At 41.0% G+C, this 19,335-nt stretch overlaps 2 protein-coding genes across 2 annotated transcripts in view; one reads left to right on the forward strand and one right to left on the reverse strand.

The window, feature by feature from the left end:
- The window catches only part of LOC129188182 (Golgi reassembly-stacking protein 2-like), a 44,817-nt gene extending 25,656 nt beyond the window's left edge, over positions 1 to 19,161 (forward strand). The window contains exon 9 of the mRNA XM_054788363.1: positions 17,365 to 19,161. Coding sequence (XP_054644338.1) covers positions 17,365 to 17,534 — 170 coding nt within the window. The 3' untranslated portion in view covers positions 17,535 to 19,161. The remainder of the gene's footprint in view (positions 1 to 17,364) is intronic.
- tlk1a (tousled-like kinase 1a) overlaps positions 1 to 19,335 on the reverse strand; it is a 36,076-nt gene that overhangs the window by 7,189 nt on the left and 9,552 nt on the right. Inside the window, exons 6-18 of the mRNA XM_054788359.1 lie at positions 15,379 to 15,422; positions 15,107 to 15,202; positions 14,942 to 15,034; positions 9,139 to 9,231; positions 8,881 to 8,991; positions 8,678 to 8,814; positions 7,487 to 7,675; positions 7,049 to 7,115; positions 4,609 to 4,706; positions 1,929 to 2,010; positions 1,662 to 1,753; positions 1,490 to 1,579; positions 1,229 to 1,398 (exon numbers count right to left, since the gene is read on the reverse strand). Of these exons, the coding sequence (XP_054644334.1) occupies positions 1,229 to 1,398; positions 1,490 to 1,579; positions 1,662 to 1,753; positions 1,929 to 2,010; positions 4,609 to 4,706; positions 7,049 to 7,115; positions 7,487 to 7,675; positions 8,678 to 8,814; positions 8,881 to 8,991; positions 9,139 to 9,231; positions 14,942 to 15,034; positions 15,107 to 15,202; positions 15,379 to 15,422 (1,362 nt within the window). The remainder of the gene's footprint in view (positions 1 to 1,228; positions 1,399 to 1,489; positions 1,580 to 1,661; positions 1,754 to 1,928; positions 2,011 to 4,608; positions 4,707 to 7,048; positions 7,116 to 7,486; positions 7,676 to 8,677; positions 8,815 to 8,880; positions 8,992 to 9,138; positions 9,232 to 14,941; positions 15,035 to 15,106; positions 15,203 to 15,378; positions 15,423 to 19,335) is intronic.

A 19,335-nucleotide genomic window follows, 5' to 3' on the forward strand; every position in this document is an offset into this window, starting at 1 on the left:
CAAACGCTGTACCTCAGAAATATAGAAACATGTGTCAATACGAGTTTTGTATGAAAAAAACCCCAACATTTTAAAGTGTTCCCATGAAGTATTTCATTTGAGAAAACCAGAGGACCCGGAGCCCTAAGCAAATAGGGAAGCTGAGGTAATTGCAGGCCCAATGAATGCCTTGCTCAGACGCAATGCCTTATGGAAAAACTTTAAATATTTTTTTATTATTTTAAACTGATATTGGCACATGTTTGTATATACACCTTTTAAGTATTAAGTTGCTGTGTGATGAATTTATTCCCATTAGTAAGGTGTTCTTTGAAAGATGACACCACGAGTCAGACTGTTATGTTGTTATACTGGTATATATACACACTCACCTCCACGGACTTCCAATTGTTTGACAAGCTTGTTGTGAGTGCGCTTATATCTCCTGATTGACACCTGCTAAAGAAAAAGCTATTGTTTCCTCACTGACTCGCGAGCGGCACAGTATTAGTAGTAGTTCTGAAGTAAAGAAGAGGTCACAAGATTAGAATTTAGCCATAAATTAGCCACGCAGGGTCCAACGTTTAACAAAAATTTAGCAGCATACACACCAAAATGAATGGTATTACTATCATCACTCTTGGCTTTTTCTTTCCATATTTTTTCAGTTTTTAAAAAAAATTATTTTCCGAATATTTCAATTTACTTCTTAATAATCTTTGTATATTTTCTTCTCAATGTGACTTATTCCCCGACCTAATTTTCCAAAAATTACAACTTTATTTTGTTTTGTTTGCTCCTCATATTACATTAAAAATCAATTGTTTTAATATTTCATATTTATGCTACTAAAATGATGTTATTTTTCGATGTTATATTACAACTTTATTCTCATAAATTGAGTGTTTTTCTTGTTAGATTACAACTTCTTTCTCTTATGCTGACTTTATTCTTGTAAAATGACTGCTGGTTTTCCATTTTTGCTGTTCTTGGTTGTTTTTATTGTGTTATAAGAATGTGCCATGAGCCACATGGCCCCAAAGCCACGCTTCAGACACCCCTGCTCTAGTGTCACCTTGTAACTGTTAAGGTCCGAGTTGGATATTCACTCCTTGATTGTGCAGGTTCTCGGCTCTTTAAGTGCTCTTGTTGAACCTCTGGCATTTTGTGTTACTCTTTTCATGTAGCAGCAACCTATTTTGTGGATGCACTGGTCCCACGGGTGATTGCGTTAAATGTGTACATTTACCTGGCTTCAGGTCATAATGGATGATGGGGGGCTTGATCTCGTTCAGATATCTTAGTGCATTGACAATCTGCATGACGATGGACCGAGCCTCCTTCTCCGACATGAGCTTGTGCTGCTTCAAGTAGAAATCCAAGTCGTTGCCTTCGCAGTATTCCATGACAGTGCAAAACCTGTCGGAGCAGACGCTGTGTTGTTAAAAAAAATTGCGAGTAAAACTGCGCCGCTTCGGAGGTGGCATTTGGGATTCATGAGGTGACTAACGTGTCTGTGTCCAGTGAGAAGTAGTCATAAAGTTTCACGATTCTGGGATGGTCCAGCTCCTTGTGTATTCTGTACTCTCGACATGCATGCCTGTGGAGGGAAAAGCCACACGTTTTAGGCACGATGGAAGAAACACTTCGTCATGTAGTGGAGGTGATGTGAGCATGCATACTTGTGGTAGTTCTCCTTTTTCTCTTCCCTCCAGTTTTTGTTTAGTTGGTGGATTTTTACAGCTGCATATCGTTGCTCGATCAAGTCAAAAGCCTGCAGAGCACAGAGGAAGGTTACGATGCAATGTGAGCTGGGATTAGACCGTCGTGAGACAGTTTTACTCTACTGATGATGTGTTGGTCCAACAGTAATTCAGCCCACTTGTCCCTAGTAAACCCTAGTAACTAGTTTTCTTAAAACTAAAAAGGGATAAACATGACTGACTTACCTTGTAAACTTCACTAAATCCCCCTCTCCCTAGAAGGTGCAAGAGCAGATATCGTTCGTTCAATGTAGGATGATCTTTGAATCTGCGCATGGACAAACAAACAAAATAATATTACACATTATATAGACTGGCAACAACAAATTCTGAAACCTTTGCCGAATTAGTAGGACAGCAATCCCTTATTTATCGCAGTTAATTGGTTCCATCCGACCGTGATAAGTAAATTTCAGCGAAGTAGAGTACCTGATTTATAAATTGAATATTTTTCTAGTTTGAGCATTAAAAACCTGTTTACGACCTTCAAAATACGTTCAACATTATTAGAGCCCTCTAGGCATGAAATAACATGAAACAACCCTATAACAACTTGAAATCATTTTGACGCAACCCCTCAATGGCTCATAACGCTGTTAAAGTGTGATTCAAATGTTCAACTATCAAAGAGACTAGTGTTGGGCAAATATATATTCAGAGACGTGTGGTATCTTCGCTTGATTTATATACTGCTCAAAAAAATTAAAGGAATATTTCGAAAACACATCAGATCTAAACTGAGGGAAAAATGATCTTGAATATCTTTCCTGATAATAAGTAGGTGATGTATTAGTAACAAAATGATGCCACATCATTTGATAGAAATGAAAATGATCACCCTATAGAGGGGGGAAATCAAAGACACCCCAAAAATGAAAGTGAAAAAATTATGCAGCACACTGTTCCATTTTGCTAAAATGTCATTGTAGCAACTCAAAATAATTCTCAGTAGTTTGTGTGGCCCCCACGTGCTTGTACGCATGCCTGACAACGTCAGGGCATGTTCCTAATGAGACTACGGATGGTGTCTGGGGGATTTCCTCCCAGATCTGGACCAGGGCATCCATGAGCTCCTGGACAGTCTGAGGAGCAACCTGGAGGCGCCGGATGGACCTAAACATAATGTCCCAGAGGTGTTCTATTGGGTTTAGGTCAGGTGAACGTGGGGGCCAGTCAATGGTATCAATTCCTTCATCCTCCAGGAACTACCTGCATACACTAGCCACATGAGGTTGGGTATTGTCGTGGACCAGGAGGAACCCAGGTCCCACTGCACCAGAGTAGGTTCTGACAATGGGTCCAAAGATTTCATCCCGATACCTAATAGCAGTCAGGGTGCCATTATCTAACCTGTAGAGGTCTGTGCGTCCTTCCAGGGATATGCCTCCCCAGACCATCACTGACCCACCACCAAACCGGTCATGCTGAATGATGCTGCAGGCAGCATAACGTTCTCCACGGCATCTCCAGACCCTTTGTCTGTCGCATGTGCTCAGGTTGAACTTGCTCTCATCAGTGAAGAGCACAGGGCACCAGTGTTGTAGTTGCCAATTCTGGTGGTCTATGGCAAATGCCAATCGAGCTCTACGGTGCTGGGCAGTGAGCACAGGGCTCAATACAGGACGTCGGCCCCTCAGGCCACCCTCATGGAGCCTGTTTCTGATTGTTTGGTCAGAAACATTCACACCAGTGGCCTGCTGGAGGTCATTTTGTAGGGCTCTGGCAGTGCTCATCCTGTTCCTCCTTGAATAAAGGAGCAGATACCGATCCTGCTGAGAGTTGAAGGACCTTCTACGGCCCTGTCCAGCTCTCCTGGAGTAACTACCTGTCTGCTGGAATCTCCTCCATGCGTCCAGGTACCGCAGTGATGCCCTGGTCCAGATCTGGGAGGAGATCCCCCAGACACCATCCGTAGTCTCATTAGGAGCATGCCCCGACGTTGTCAGGCACGCGTACAAGCACGTGGGAGCCACACAAACTATTGAGAATCATTTTGAGTTGCTACAATGACATTTGAGCAAAATGGACCAGTGTGCTGCATCATTTTTTCACTTTCATTTTTGGGGTGTCTTTGATTTCCCCCCTCTATAGGGTGATCAGTTTCATTTCTATCAAATGATGTGGCATCATTTTGTTACTAATACATCACCCACTTATCAGGAAAGATATTCAAGATCATTTTTCCCCCAGTTTAGATCTGATGTGTTTTCGAAGTGTTCCTTTAATTTTTCTGAGCAGTGTATTTTCAGTTCATTTGAACCTGCTAATACATAAAAATTTATAAAACTGTGTCCTGTCATTTACCCTTTGTTCATAAAATGCAGGAGAAAGGGCATATATTTCACACAAAATTGCAAATGGTGATTAATCATGAATTAATTTCAAGACTGATACATTTGATTAAAATTTGTAATCATTTGACAGCCCTATTAATTAATAGTAATACTCACGGTTAACACAGATAGTGACACCGGTCCAACAGCTATGACTGTAACTATTCGAGGCAATCATTTCATGCATTTGCTCCCATCGACTTATATTGTAGTCAGCATCAATATAAACTGATACAACTGTACCATCAAGCTACTGTGCATTTGTGCTGCTAAATGTCCAATCACAACCACAATCTTAACTTTACCGAGTTGAAATTCCTGTTTAACATTCATCACAAATCATGTTGGAGGCTACGGAAGGCTTGTTATTTAGTACAGAAGTAATTTTGACACCGTGCTAATTCATTTGATTTCATATTAGCAGCCACATTGACCCATAAATATTGCACTCCAAAGCAGCCAGTGTTGAATACCGGCCTTGTGTGACGACCGAGCTCGCTGGTGTCGGTGCAAAGACATCGATTCACACTCACTGTGAGCTGTCTTCATTATTTATTCTCTTCAGTTCCCGAATGTGAAGGTTGCGCACCCTCTCCAGACGCTCCAGCTCCGCCTGGATCTCAGCTTCCTCCTATAAAAAAGATTCAAGTGCACAAACACACACACACACAGACATTCAGAGTCATGAGTTCATCAAACCCTCTTGTCCATCCGCTTGCTCAACACAAATCACATACAGTACAGTGGATCCATGCACATTTGCGATTCAGCATTCATGGCACCGCAAATATTTGCTTAAATATTAATATTAAATAATAATATTTGTTCAATTGAAAAAAAAATCTCTCAAAATAGCCCATTTTCTCAGCATAAAACATATCATTCATTATAAGTTGCTCATAACTTATACATACAGGATAATACAGGTAATGAGTACAGCATACATGCGCACTTTGTTTGGCAGCTGGTCAAAGAGATAGGTCGATAATTTGTTGGTTTTGATGCATCTTTTCCAGGTTTTGGGATTGGAATAATGATAGCCTCCCGCCAAGAAATGGGAAAAACACCCGTTCTCACGGCCAGATCCGTACTGGAAACACAATTGGTTCTGCACACCTATGTCTCTCGCAATTTTATATATATATATATATATTTTTTTTTACAATAAAGCTTCTGTAATGTCACGTGCCGTACCAATGTATGTACAAGTACTAACCAAAAAATTAGAATATCAAGTAAAAGTTGTTTTATTTTGGCAATTTAACATAAAAGATTACACCAACAAATTTTACTGAGTCGTGACACACAAATTGACATTTCTCAAGCAGTTCCTTGTTGTAACTTTGCTGATTAAGACTTTCAGCTTATTAAAACAACAAACGCACAAACTCAGAAAATTAGAATACTGTGAAAAGCTTCAGTTCTGTAGGTTCAAAGAGTCAAATTCTGATCAGGCAAGTAATCCAAAACACCTGCAAAAGGGTCCTGAGCCTTGAAAAAGTCTGTCTTAGGTTGGCTCAGAAGAGTTCAGACATGGGGGGGGGAAGACTCCTGATCTGACAGTTGTGCAGAAAACTCATTGACTTGAGAGTCAATGAGAATTGAGAGTTGAGAGTAGACAGTCAAGTGGAAGGAAGAAGTGTGGAAGAAAACGGTGTACAAGCCAGAGAGAGATGACCACAGGCTGGAGAGGGTTGTCAAGAAAGGGCCATTCATAAGGAGTGAACCGATGCTGGAGTTGTTGCTTCAAGAGAAACAACACGCAGGCGGATGCTGGACATGGGCTTCAAATGTCGAATTCCTGTTGTCAAACCTCTCCTCAATAGTAATCAGCACCAGAGGCGCCTTTCCTGGGCAAGAGAAATGAAGGACTGGTCTGTTGCCCAGTGGTCAAAAGTCCTCTTTTCTGATGAAAGAAAGTTTTGCATCTCATTTGGCAACAAAGGTCACAGAGTCTGGAGGAAGACTGGAGAAGAGCACGATAAAAGATGCATGTTAGGTTTCCCCAGTCTGTGATGACTTGGGGATCCATGTCAGCTGCTGGTGTTGGTCCTCTGTGCTTCATGAAGTCAAACATAACCGTAGCCATCTACCAGGACATTTTAGAGCACTTTATGTTGGCTTCAGTGGAACAGCTTTATGGAGATGCAGACTTCATCTTCCAGCAGGACTTGGCACCTGCTCACACTGCTAAAAGTAGAAAGTCCTGGTTCAACGACCATGGGATTACCATGTTTGATTGGCCTGCAAACTCACCTGACCTGAACCCCATAGAAAATCTGTCAAGAGAAACTGTACGGGAGGAGACCAAACAATAAAGAACAGCTAAAGGCCACAACTGAAGTATGCTGATCTTCCATAACCCCTGAGATATGCCATAAACTGGCAGCATCCATGCCACGCCAGATAAAGGCTGTTATTCAGGCAAAAGGGGTCTCAACCAAGTACTAAATACAGGTGCAAGAGTTTAGTTTTGGAGGCCTTGCATTTTTGTATTTAAAACCCTTTTTTTACATTGACTTTATGTAATATTCTAATTTTCTGACTTTATGAATTTAAGTTTTTTTTAAGCTGCTAGACCTGATCAGCAAAATCCAAAGAAATAAAAACTTGAAATATATTGATTTGCATATTCTTTGTTTATATAATATGTCAAATTCACCTTTTAAGTTGAACTGCAGAAATACAACAACTTTTTCAGGATATTCTAATTTTCTGAGTAGTACCTGTATACATACTGTATACTGTACATACACACTTGACAAAGAACCTCTGCGGCCATTCTGTGGCTCAAAAATCAGCACATCACATGCGCGTCCTTTCTGCGTTTCTTACATTTTTTGCACGCAGACTGGCCGCATGACCAGTTGTGACCTCGGATATAGAAGATAGTGATTTGCTGCACCTAATTATATCCTGACTTTAAATATAATAAGATATTGTGCTAGTAGACATGGTAACGACTTGACAAACCTTTTTTAGGTGTCCAAGTCGCAATTTGAAGATCTCCTCCTGTTCGTGGTACTCAGCTAGCGTCAGCCTTTCCAGGAGGAAAAAAAAAAAAGAAAAGGAAAGACTTGTTAACTCAAGTTGTTAGCTTCAAACGGAAACATTTGCACATTTATGGTGCTGCAGGTCGTTAAACATGCTTTACAACTGCTACACTTGATTGTGTACACAGCATGCTTATCAGTCCTTGCTTCAGTGTTTTTACTTACAGTGTCTTCTATTGAAAACAGCCACAAAGGCAATAATATGTAATAATGTAAACCCTTCAGACGTTTGTGCAGTTTGCATAGCACATGCTTTTGGAGAGAATTCTGAAGCTGCAAAGTCAGTCAAACATAAAATGTGAGTGACTGCCAAATGGCCATGACTCTACTGTATGTTCATAACACCATGTGCACTTACAGCTGAGGTAGGCTGGGTTTCAGGAAAGGGTCGTTTTCTGCTCCGTTCACCGCCTTGGTTTTACGTTGCTTTGGCTCAGAGTTTGTTGACGGTGCCTGCGAGCTACTGGAGGATGGAGGTTTCCTCTTGGCGAGTAGTTTTCGCTGCCTCTCGATGTCCTCCCTTTGTTGATTGATCCACTCCTGCTGTCTGTGGAAGAAAGAAAATGAGATACTGTATTTGCAGAGCTGCCAACCTTGAAGAGTCTAAAAGTAAAAAAATAAATAAATAAATAATAATAATAATAATAATAATAATAATAATAATAATGTGACACGTTATTAAAGTACTACACCATGCTTCACACGTTAGCACACGCTGTTGTTGTGATCGCGTGTGCTCTATCCGGCTGCTGTTAGATAGTCTTGAATCGACTGCTTGTATCCGAGTGTCAATATCGGAGATTTTAGATGCAGGCTGATATAATCCGATACAGTTTTTTTTTTTTTTGCTCACATCAACCCGATATCAATATCAGATCGGGACACCCCGTGCCTTTTGCTCTATTTTTCAAATGTTTGCAGTTTAATTTCATTTCTACAGTGTGCCACGGCCTGATTTGCAGCTGTGCTGCACTTTGGACACCCTTGCTTGTTACAAGTGTGACGAGATGTGCGACTATGTCAACAACTGCAACTGTCGGCGACTCTTTCGATTGTTAGCTTCCTTTGTGTTGTTACAGGTGGAACTAATCCACTACACTAATTGGTATTCCAAATCCAAAATCGGAAGAGAAGCAGTTCGCAAAGGTGGGCTATCTGCCCTCTGAGCGGGTTGTATAGACACAGGAAAGAATATACTCAAAGCCGACCATAACAGTATGGATGCGTATCGAAACGCTGCAGCCATAAAGGCACCGGTGCTGACAAACGGTAGTCACCGGACGGAAAAAACAAGCAGCTGTCAGTGCCCCATTTGGGTGCTAAATGCATGCAGGTTCAGCGTCTTGCAACAAGCGCTTGATATTGTAAGTAACATTTTTAAGTAAGTTCCCCCCAGTGCGGACAGGCGGGGTACACGGCATGCGCGGAAATATGGCTGCAATTGCTGTGGCTGGCTGCCGGCCTGCGCTGAAACACCTTTTATTTATTTTTTTAAAGATATCTGGTTCTAAACCTTGCCAGCAATGTCAACAATGTGACCGTGTCTCACTTGACAAGGTTCTGGAAGGCGTAGCCATCTGTCCACTGTTCAGTGAAGGATGCTCCGTGCCTCACTGTGGTGAAATGACCCAGGCGGAGACGATCCTGCATGCTTTTCTCCCGACAGGCCTGCTTCTCCTGGGTGCTCTGCCCAAGCATAACACACAGAGGTTAGCACAACTAAGCGGCAATGAGAGGGAACTTGAAATGTACCTTTTCTATGAGAAGCTTCTTGCTCATGGTGATGCATTTATTCAAGCGTTCCTTGTATTTTTCAAGTAATTTTTGTTGTTCGTCTATCTGTCTCCTGAGATCACAGTTGGCCTATCAAAAAAAACAAAAAAGACACACACACACGTGCGCACACATACACAGTTCTGTCATTTAAAAATCTACAAATTAAACACAAAAAGGCTTTCCTTATTGTGTATAAAGTTTATTTTAGACAAAATATGGCATCTGGCTGCTTACCCGTAGCAAATCATCGATTCTCCCCTCCTTCTTCTCAAGGTCGAGATTCTTGGTGCTTTCAAGGGCAGCCAACTTCAACACTGTGAGGTCCGTCTGGAGCGGTAAACAACAACAAAAAAGGGACTTCCGGTCGACGGTTGCATGGAGTAGACGCAAGAGCGAGAGCTCCGCTTCTATTTTATCATTTTCACTCTTTCACTCCTCATTCCGACGTTTCTTTTTGCTCTTTTTTGGAGAGTTTACATCTACTTTACCCGGGCTTGTTTCAAATGGCATCACAGCGGGGCAAACTAGCGGCAAAAAAAGACTCGCCTACTAGCCTGACGATGGAAGCGATCTCCGAGCTACTTGACCAACACAGACAGTCGCTAGCAGGAGACTTTAAAGAATCGTTTAATCAGCTGGAAAACAAATTTGACCAAGTTTGTGCCACCGTGAGTGAACATGGCCAGCGGCTGTCTTCCCTTGAGTTGGCAGCAGATGACCTGAGCCAGCGTGTGCGGGAATTGGAAAATATTTGCTCTGGCCTGCAGGAGAGCAATACCAAGCTCTCGGCTAAAGTCGTTGACCTCGAAGGCCGAAGTAGAAGACAAAATATTCGAATCTTGGGCTTACCCGAGTCTGTGGAAGGTGGTCGACCTACAACCTTTTTCGCTGACTTGCTGGTCGAGGTCTTTGGAGAGGAGACTCTACCGTCTTCGCCGGAGATTGACAGAGCCCACCGGTCGCTAATGGCTAAGCCAGCTCAGGGGCAGAGGCCGCGACCTGTTATTATTCGTCTACACCGCTACCAAACCAAGGACCTTTTGGTCCGTGAGGCACGACGCAGAGGGAAGCTCGAGTACCGTGGCCAGCAAATTCGAGTGGTGGAGGATTACTGTCCTGAAGTTCTGGGCCAGCGAGCCGAGTACAGGGATGTCATGGCGGAGCTCTACAACAGAGGCCTCAGACCATCGCTTCTGTATCCTGCACGGCTCCGTATTACACTTCCCGGCGGAGACAAAAAGTGGCTACCTTCGGTTAACGAGGCGCAGAAATACCTTGATGGACTTCCTAAGTCATCTTAAAATGTACTTTTTTTTGTGGACGGTGCCCTACGTGTGATTGGTAGCGACGTAACCGTTACCGGGCTATTCACAGGACATTTTTTTTTCATAGCTCTTGTTATACTTGATGTCACTGTAATGTGAGTATGTCCCACTATTTTGTTTCAGGGAATTTCCCCTTTCGCACTTGGTTATGAAGGAAACATCTTAGTGCCTTGTTTCACGTTGGAAGTTTCTACCTCAAGTTCCAGTATTACCTTGTTTACATACCGCTACAATTGTATAGGTACACAAGACGGTTTTCAGGGACCCGGCTCCTAGGAGTGTTGAGTGCTGTTTAATAATTTACAGAGGAGCTGAAGATTCGTGAGTGACAGGAAGATTGTATTGGAATAAGTATGGTTGTTTTGAAGAGCTTGCTGCTTTGTTTTTGGGCAGCCGTGTTGGGGGAGGTGGGGTGGGATTTTTGTTTTACTTTGAAGAGGTTAACTTGCATATGCCACACACAGCCAGTTTTTGTTTTAATTTACCTTGTATGTTCCAAGTATTGCACTTTTTATACTAACCATCTTGCACCTTTGATTGATAATGGATGATTCACTAAATTTTGTTAGCTGGAACGTCAAGGGTTTAAATCATCCCGTTAAAAGAAGGAGGGTATTTGCACATGTAAAGCAACTTAAAGCAGCATTTGTGTTTTTGCAGGAGACTCATATTCGTGGTTCTGACAGTTCACGTTTAATGGCACAGTGGAGGGGCCAGCATTTTCATTCTTCATTTCAAGCAAAGGCCAGGGGGGTCTCAATCCTTGTTGACCAAAACATTCCTTTTGTGCATCACAATGTTATATCAGATGTGAATGGTCGTTTCGTTATCGTCTCAGGGAAGGTTTATAACAAAATGTTAGTGCTAGCCAATGTTTATGCTCCGAATGTGGATGACGTGAATTTTTTTGAACAATTTTTTTCCTTTCTTCCGGACCTGGGCTCACACGCTCTCATACTAGGTGGGGATTTTAATTGTTTTTTGGATCCAGTGCTAGATCGTTCTTCTCCTAACCCGGTTTCAAACAGTAGATCGGCCTCATATATTCAGTCCTTTTTATCAAATTCTGGTGTCTCTGATGTCTGGCGTCTCCTCCATCCAAACAAAAGGGAGTATTCATTCTTCTCTCACGTTCACCATACCTTCACCAGGATTGACTATTTTTTCCTTGATAATGATCTTTTGCAATGTGTTCGCTCATGTACCTACCAGGGTATAGTAATATCAGATCATGCCCCAGTTGTACTTTCCCTTGCTCTCCCAAATCGCCCTCGGATTAACAAGCACTGGCGCTTCAATTCAACTCTTCTTTCTGAGAGCGATTTTGTGAAATTTATCGAAGAGCAAATATTGTTTTTTTTCCAGACAAATTCCTCCCCAGATATATCTAGCTTAGTAGTTTGGGATACTTTTAAGGCTTATATAAGGGGTCAAATTATCTCTTATTCTGTTAAAATGAAAAAGGAGGCCCACCAAGAGCGACTAGAATTGGCAGATAAGATTAAGAAATTGGATCATCAGTATTCTCAATCTACGAATCCCGATTTATACAAAAGGCGTGTAGAACTCCAAACTCAATTTAATCTGGCTTCAACTTACATCGCTGAGCGTCAACTTTCTGCAAGTAAGACTCTGTTTTATGTTCATGGTGAGAAAGCAGGGAAGCTATTGGCAAACCAGTTGAGAGGTACTAAAGTTAAGGGACACATTGTAAAGATCAAAATGGAGGATGGGAATTTTACTTCAGATCATGAAAGAATAAATCAAACATTCAGAAATTACTTTTCTCAGCTTTATGCCTCTGAATCAAATAACTCGGCACTCATGAACGTTTTTCTGAACCAATTAGACATCCCCAAGATTCCTTTCGATAGTAAAAGTAGACTTGACAGACCTATAACAAAGGAGGAGATTGCACAAGCTATTTCATCACTCCAGTCTGGGAAGTCTCCAGGTCCCGATGGTTTTCCTGCAGAATTCTTTAAGGCTTTTTCCCAATCTCTCTCCGTACAGTTGAGTACTGTGCTGTCCGACTCATTCAGGCGCGGTACCTTTCCAGCTTCATTTTATGAAGCATGTATCACCCTTATTGGGAAAAAAGACAAGGACCCTTCAGAGTGCTCCTCATATAGGCCAATTTCATTACTAAACGTGGATGCTAAAATTCTGGCCAAGATAATGGCCAAAAGATTGGAGGACATTTTACCCCTGGTTATATCAGATGACCAAACGGGCTTTGTAAAAAATCGATATTCTAATTTCAATATGCGCCGGTTGTTTGACATCTTGTACCTCCCTTCTGATGGGTCCATGGAGTGTGTGCTATCTTTAGACGCGGAGAAGGCCTTTGACCGTATAGAGTGGCCATATTTATTTGCGGTCTTACACAAATTCGGCTTTGGTGCAAATTTCATTACCTGGATAAAATTACTTTACTTATGTCCCACTGCTTCCGTCCTCACTAATTCTCAGGTGTCACAACCATTTAATCTTTACCGGGGAACGAGACAAGGTTGTCCTTTAAGTCCCTTATTGTTTGATTTGGCCATAGAACCCCTTGCCATAGCAATTCGCAGCTGTGACAACATATCTGGCATTTGGAGGAATGGAGTACAGCACAAGGTGGCGCTATATGCAGATGACTTATTAAGCTTCATTTCACATCCAGACAGATCTTTACCTGCTTTGCTACTGCTTCTGAAGAATTTCGGTCAGTTCTCAGGATATAAACTTAATCTGAATAAATCTGAAATTTTACCTGTCAATGAGGGGGCGCCAGCATCAGTGTACGCATCGTTTCCTTTTAAGATTGTGGAAAATAAATTTACTTATTTGGGCATCACAGTTACAAAAAAACATAAGAGTCTTTTCAAAGAAAATTTTTTGAGTCTATTAAACCACACGAGGCAGTGTCTGACGCAGTGGTCGCCACTTTCCACTACTTTGGCCGGTCGAATCAACTCCATTAAAATGACCATTCTTCCCAAATTTCTATATTTTTTTCAATCCATCCCAATCTTCATCCCAAAGTCTTTTTTTGATACTTTGGACTCGGTCATATCTTCCTATATTTGGAAGGGCAAGCGTCCTAGGTTGAATAAAATTCATCTACAAAAACCTAAGCAAGAGGGTGGGATGGCGTTGCCTAACTTTCGCTGTTATTATTGGGCAGCCAATATTCGATGGGTCATATTCTGGTCATACTATCAGTACCGTCCAGACCGGCCTTTATGGGTGGAGATGGAGTTGAATGTGGCTAAAAATGTTTCTATTCTAGCGTTACTTGGATCTGCACTCCCTTTTCCGTCAAGCAAACGTATTGATAATCCGGTGGTCTGGCATACGTTGAGGGTGTGGGCCCAGTTTAGGAGACATTTTGGTTTTGAAGATCTCTGCCTTTTTAGCCCCATTTCAGACAATCATCTTTTCCAACCTTCCTTGCTGGATCTGGGGTTCCGGGAGTGGCGTAGACGAGGCATATTGTGTCTCCGAGACCTGTTTATCGATAATACGTTCATGTCATTCCAGCAATTAACGGAACAATATAATCTTCCAAAGTCCCATCTCTTTCGGTACTTTCAGGTTAGGCACTATGTTTACAGTCGATTACCAAATTTCCCTGAGATTCCTGGTACGAACATTGTTGATGCACTTCTGGACTTGCAACCATCACACAAGGGGTTAATTTCTACTGTTTATGTTAAACTGTTGGACATAAGACAGACCTCTCTTACTAACATTAAAACAGCATGGGAGCAAGACCTAAATATGTCTTTGACAGGTGACATGTGGCATACAATCTTTAAAATGATCAATTCAACCTCTATTTGTGCCCGCCATAGCTTGCTACAATTTAAAGTTGTACACAGGACTCATATGTCAAAATCCAAACTAGCCCGTATATATCCAGAGGTGGATCCCTGTTGTGACAAGTGTAAGAGGGAGGATGCCACACTTATCCACATGTTTTGGTCTTGTCCTAGTCTGGAGAAGTATTGGAGGGAAGTCTTTCAGACACTTTCTGTAATTAGCAATTTACCCTTGCAACCCAACCCTTTAATAGCACTGTTTGGCACCACAGGTGAACCCGACTTGCGTTTGACCCCCACACGACAACGAAGTTTGTCTTTTGCCTCCCTCTTGGCCAGACGGGCAATTCTGTTAAAGTGGAAGGATGCCACTCCGCCCACTCACGCTCAGTGGCTGAGAGATGTCATGTCTTGTTTAAATCTGGAGAAAATTCATTACTCAATTTGTAATGCCAAAGAAAAATTCCAAAATGTCTGGGGACCTTTCTTAGTATATTTCCACAACTTTAAATTTACCTGAGTTCCCCAATAGCTTTCCCGCTCTGGCCTATTTGCTGTCATCTGTCGTTTAACTCACTTGTGTATTTGCTTTGGTTGTTTTGCATTTGGTTGTCCTACCAAACTCGGACCTCTGTCTTTTTGGGCTGTGTGTGGCTTACATTGTGGGTGTTTTTGTGTTGGGGTTTTTTGTTTGTTATTTTGCTGTTTTTGTTTTTGTTTTCTCACACTCTCGTTCTCTGCCTAAACTACCAGCAAACATTGTGTGCATTTGTTTTTTACTTTGTCAAAATTCAATAAAAATATTTCTGATAAAAAACAACAACAAAAAAAAAGTGTAAAAGGTTTCACTCAAGTGGATTGTAAAGGGCTACAATGTGGCGTGATGACCAGAAAGTCCCTCACCTGAACCAGTTTGACTGCTAGTTGTTTTGGATGTGCCATGTGCTCGCCAAAGGACAGACTGGTGGGAGATGAGCTGTTTTGTCTACCCTGCAACTGAAGAGATAGTGCTGGTGTTGAGACGGCCAAATTCCAAATGGAGCACAGCAGTTTTGGGGCACAACTTACAGCAGCGCCCTGAGCGGAGTGTGAGTGGGAATTCTGAGGGGAACGAATAACTGGTGGGAGGCCTCTCACCGGACTGGACCCATTTCCTCCCTGGAACTAGAAAGGACAAAGAAAGAAGCGATGACATCATTGCAAACACTTGGGAGTAGCCGATCTGACAGCGCTTCTTTTTGTTTCACTACTTTTCTTCTCAAGTGTCAACAAATAAGGTCGTCAGATATTGAACAATTCTCTCAGCACTTCCTTTCAGTGACTCAAACTGACAAACTTACGTCAAAATAATCACTTATTTTGGGTCCTCGCACAGTCGTCTTTCCTGTGGAGAGAGGAAAAATGGAAAAAAATGTTGACATTTTGTTCATAAAGGTTCTGTCTCATTCTGCCGTTTACCCATTCCGTCTGCCTCCGTCTAAATATATTTACACCCGGCAGTGTCACACAACAGCAAATACACATTTCTGGGCCATTGATGGTAGCTAGAACATGTGTAATGTCCAAATACTGAAACATCTATTTGAGTAACACCTTCATTAAGCCCAGCTTAAAAAACATCCAACGCCTGAGTGCTGCTTAAGTATGGCTAACAAACAAAACGACTGAAAAATACGTCTGTCAACATCCAGTTTGCTCCACCCACCGCCTCATCACGATATGCATATTTCCTGGACACTCCACATGGCTTGATTTGAAATTATATTTGTATCACCATCATCGGGGAATACTATTACAGTAAATCCCTTGCCCCTTCATGCTTCGAATTTCGTGGCTTCACTCTATCTAGGCTCATCACGATAAATTCTGCTGGACCACAACTGTCCTACAAATTATTGCAGATAAACTACATTATTGTCAACATTATTTTGGGACCCGTTTTTCATGAATGTAATGATAACATGGCATAATGATGAGAGTACACCATATCAAAAGCAAGAGTATTTAACATAATTGGAATGTCAAGAGCTTTAAAAAAAAAAAAATAACAAACAACATAATAAAATAAACAAAAAAGACAAAAACAAATTGTTATTCCTGATGACACTCACTTGTGCCAACAAACATGCATGCACATGGCAATTTATCGAGGCCGGCAAAATTATCGTGTTTGTTTTTATTTATCGTGCGATTAATTGATTTATGGACTATAGTCACAAGCCTAACTCTATCACAGTCTTTTAAAATATATTACTAAATCATGCTGTTTTGTGGTTGGATGCGGCCAAAATGTCAAAAATGTGCATAATTAAGCAAATTTTTGTTTTTTTTTTTTGCCTGAATGAAACATTTTCAAGCATAAAAATGGCTAGATGAAGTACAATACAAATATAAGGGATTCAGAAGACACATAAAATACACTGGCATTGTGATATGTAGTATTCTACACTGGTCACAAGGGCCAAATCCCAATTCTACTACATAGCCCTTATCCCTAGGTTTTGCAAGTTTACAAGAATCCATGCCACAACGGTATGTGTTAAGGGGTGTACAGCCCTAGAAACCAAGTTTGGCCGGGGACGAGACTTAAAACCAAGGGGTGGGCGGAGTATACTACACTCCAGCTAAAGGAAGACAGAGCGGAGACCGAAAGAAGCATATAAATCTAAGTAGTTGAGCAGAATAATTGATTTTCACAACATCGTCACTCATGTTTTAGTAGATATTCAATCTTTTGCTACTACTTTGTTTTGAATTGTTGGTTGTCGCTAGTTATAACTAGTCTGTAACACCAATATCCAACTTCACTACAATCTACTGCATTTCAGAAATGATTAGACAATGATTAGATAGCGATCACATTTAGCCTGTTAATTGTAAGTTGTATTTTAAAATCGATCGCTAGCGAGGGGACTCTACATTACTGAAGTGTACTGTGAGGTTGGCGTTTATGTTAGCTATCAAATCACTCATGTAACGCAGCACAAGCCTGTTTGTTGTAAATTATAGATACCCTAGCCCACCAACAATACCCATGGTGAGATATGTTTATTGTATTCAGCATACAGTATGGATGGTCAGGAAGTGAGCTAAATAAAAGATGTAAACAACATGATCTTACGTGGACAGCACAACAAATTACCAAACTTTATTCAACTTTTGGAATCTAAAGTTATCCCAACTACATACATGTAGTTATTCTTCTTACCATCAGTATATATTTGTTTTCAGCACACTGTTACTATACTACTATTACAATTACGACTGTATTTACAATGAGTTAATAGTTGTGGCCCATCAATTATGTGTATGTTTCATTCCTGCAGGACATGTTGAGCCCTCTACTACATCACACAGCACTCCAGGATCATTCGGAAGCTGTAATCCCAGTATGGAAAAGTCAAATGCAACAAAATGCCAGTCTGGACTTTCTTACAACAAATCAGAGAACATCAAAGACAGGAGGAGAGCGGGGCCAAAACAGGGAGGTTTTTAAACCTTGAAATAATGCTCGATTGGGTTTATACATTTGTTATATTTCTATATTTCATTTCTATTTCATATGCATATTTGATAAATGTTTTATTTTTAGAAATGTTAAAGTGCTGGTTGTAAGCTGTTATTTATTACAGTTGTTTTGCAATAAATGTCACTTTGTTCTAAAGTAGGCTATATAACAATAATATTAATGCAGAAAAGTATGCACCTTACATTATGGTCGGAAACATTTATTATGAACAATTTAATTATCTCATCTGCAAAAATATGCATGTTAGGTTAATTAAAATCAGGGGTCTTCAATTAAAATTGCCTAAGTTCCATTTATGCTTTTTTTCCCACAGCGATGGTCAGAGCCTTATTTTGTCTTAAATTGCGTCAAACAGACTAGCTCATATGAATATCAAATGCAACGAAACCGGCACATCACTCTACAACAGTGTTTCTGAAATAGTGGGGCGAGCCCCCCCGGAGGCAGTGCTGTGAACTGTCAGGATGGGCATGAGGGGCGGGGAGGACTTTCAATATTAGTGCAGACCTGCCAACATGTCTGAATTTGTCTTACTCTGCATGCATTTGTCTCTTGAATATGCTTGTATGCTTCATTGCTCTCCAGTTTGTTGCATTTTGCACTTTTTCAGTTCAGTCTGTACAGTACAGATAAATAAATAGATATGATCACTTTCTCAATAGTATTTCATATCGGGAGGTGCGAAAATATTTCTGTCACCCCAGGGGGGCATGACAAAAAAATAATTGCCACTGCCCTACAACACACTTATTTTTGACACCCTAAATTGCATTTAAAAGAAAACAAAACCGACTTTCACATACATAATAAAAAGTTTGACTGTACAAACAATTAATGAACACAAGAGGCTTATTTTTAAGTTAAATAAAACTGCACCAGTTTCTCAGAGAAAAACTACCGTAATAATAAATTTAATAAGTGTCTCTTTAACAAATAAGCAACACTACATACAATTTTCAGAATTTGTTGTTATTGTTGTAGCTTACATTGGAATTTGCCTGAATTTGTCACACAATTCCTCTTTTTTACCTCACCTTTCAGTGACGTCATTGCGTTTGCTGTGAGGTAACCGGAATAACTCAAGTAATTACGCATGCAAACTGACGCTGCGATTGGTCTGCGGGCATGATTTTATGTTATTATATTTTCCAATTGCTTTAATTGGTCACGGGTCCGTAAAGGGCCATCATTGGCTCCATTTCCGGACGGATGGCTGCTCTAAATTGTCCATAGGTATGAATGTCAGTGTGAATGGTTGTTTGTCTATATGTGCCCTGTGATTGGCTGGCGACCAGTCCTGGTTGTACCCCGCCTCTCGTCAGCTGCGATAGGCTCCAGCATACCCCCGAGACCCTAGTGAGGACCAGCAGCATAGAAAATGGATGGATGGACAGTTCTACTAACAGTAGTTTTTACCGCAGTAGTTACTAATACTAGTGATCGTCACATCCATACACCAGACTTGATGTCAGGAACAACAGGCTTTTATTACAGGTTTAAATGATCTCGCAACAGGCACAATGATCCCTAACACGCTTTACAGGTCTTATTTTTTCTTATGTCCACTATATTGGGTAATGGGTTTGTAAAAGTGACTATAGGAGTGTTATTTCATGACTAGAGGGCTCTAATATTGTTAAAAACTGTATTTAGAAGGTCATAAACAAGTTTTCTATGCTCCAACTACCAAAATATTCCATTATAAAACAAGGAATCCCACTTCACAGAAATTCACTTTTCACGGTCAGGTCTGGAACCAATTAACTGC

This window comes from Dunckerocampus dactyliophorus, chromosome 9 (assembly GCF_027744805.1).
Source record: "Dunckerocampus dactyliophorus isolate RoL2022-P2 chromosome 9, RoL_Ddac_1.1, whole genome shotgun sequence".
In the NCBI taxonomy this organism is placed as follows: Eukaryota; Metazoa; Chordata; class Actinopteri; order Syngnathiformes; family Syngnathidae; genus Dunckerocampus; species Dunckerocampus dactyliophorus.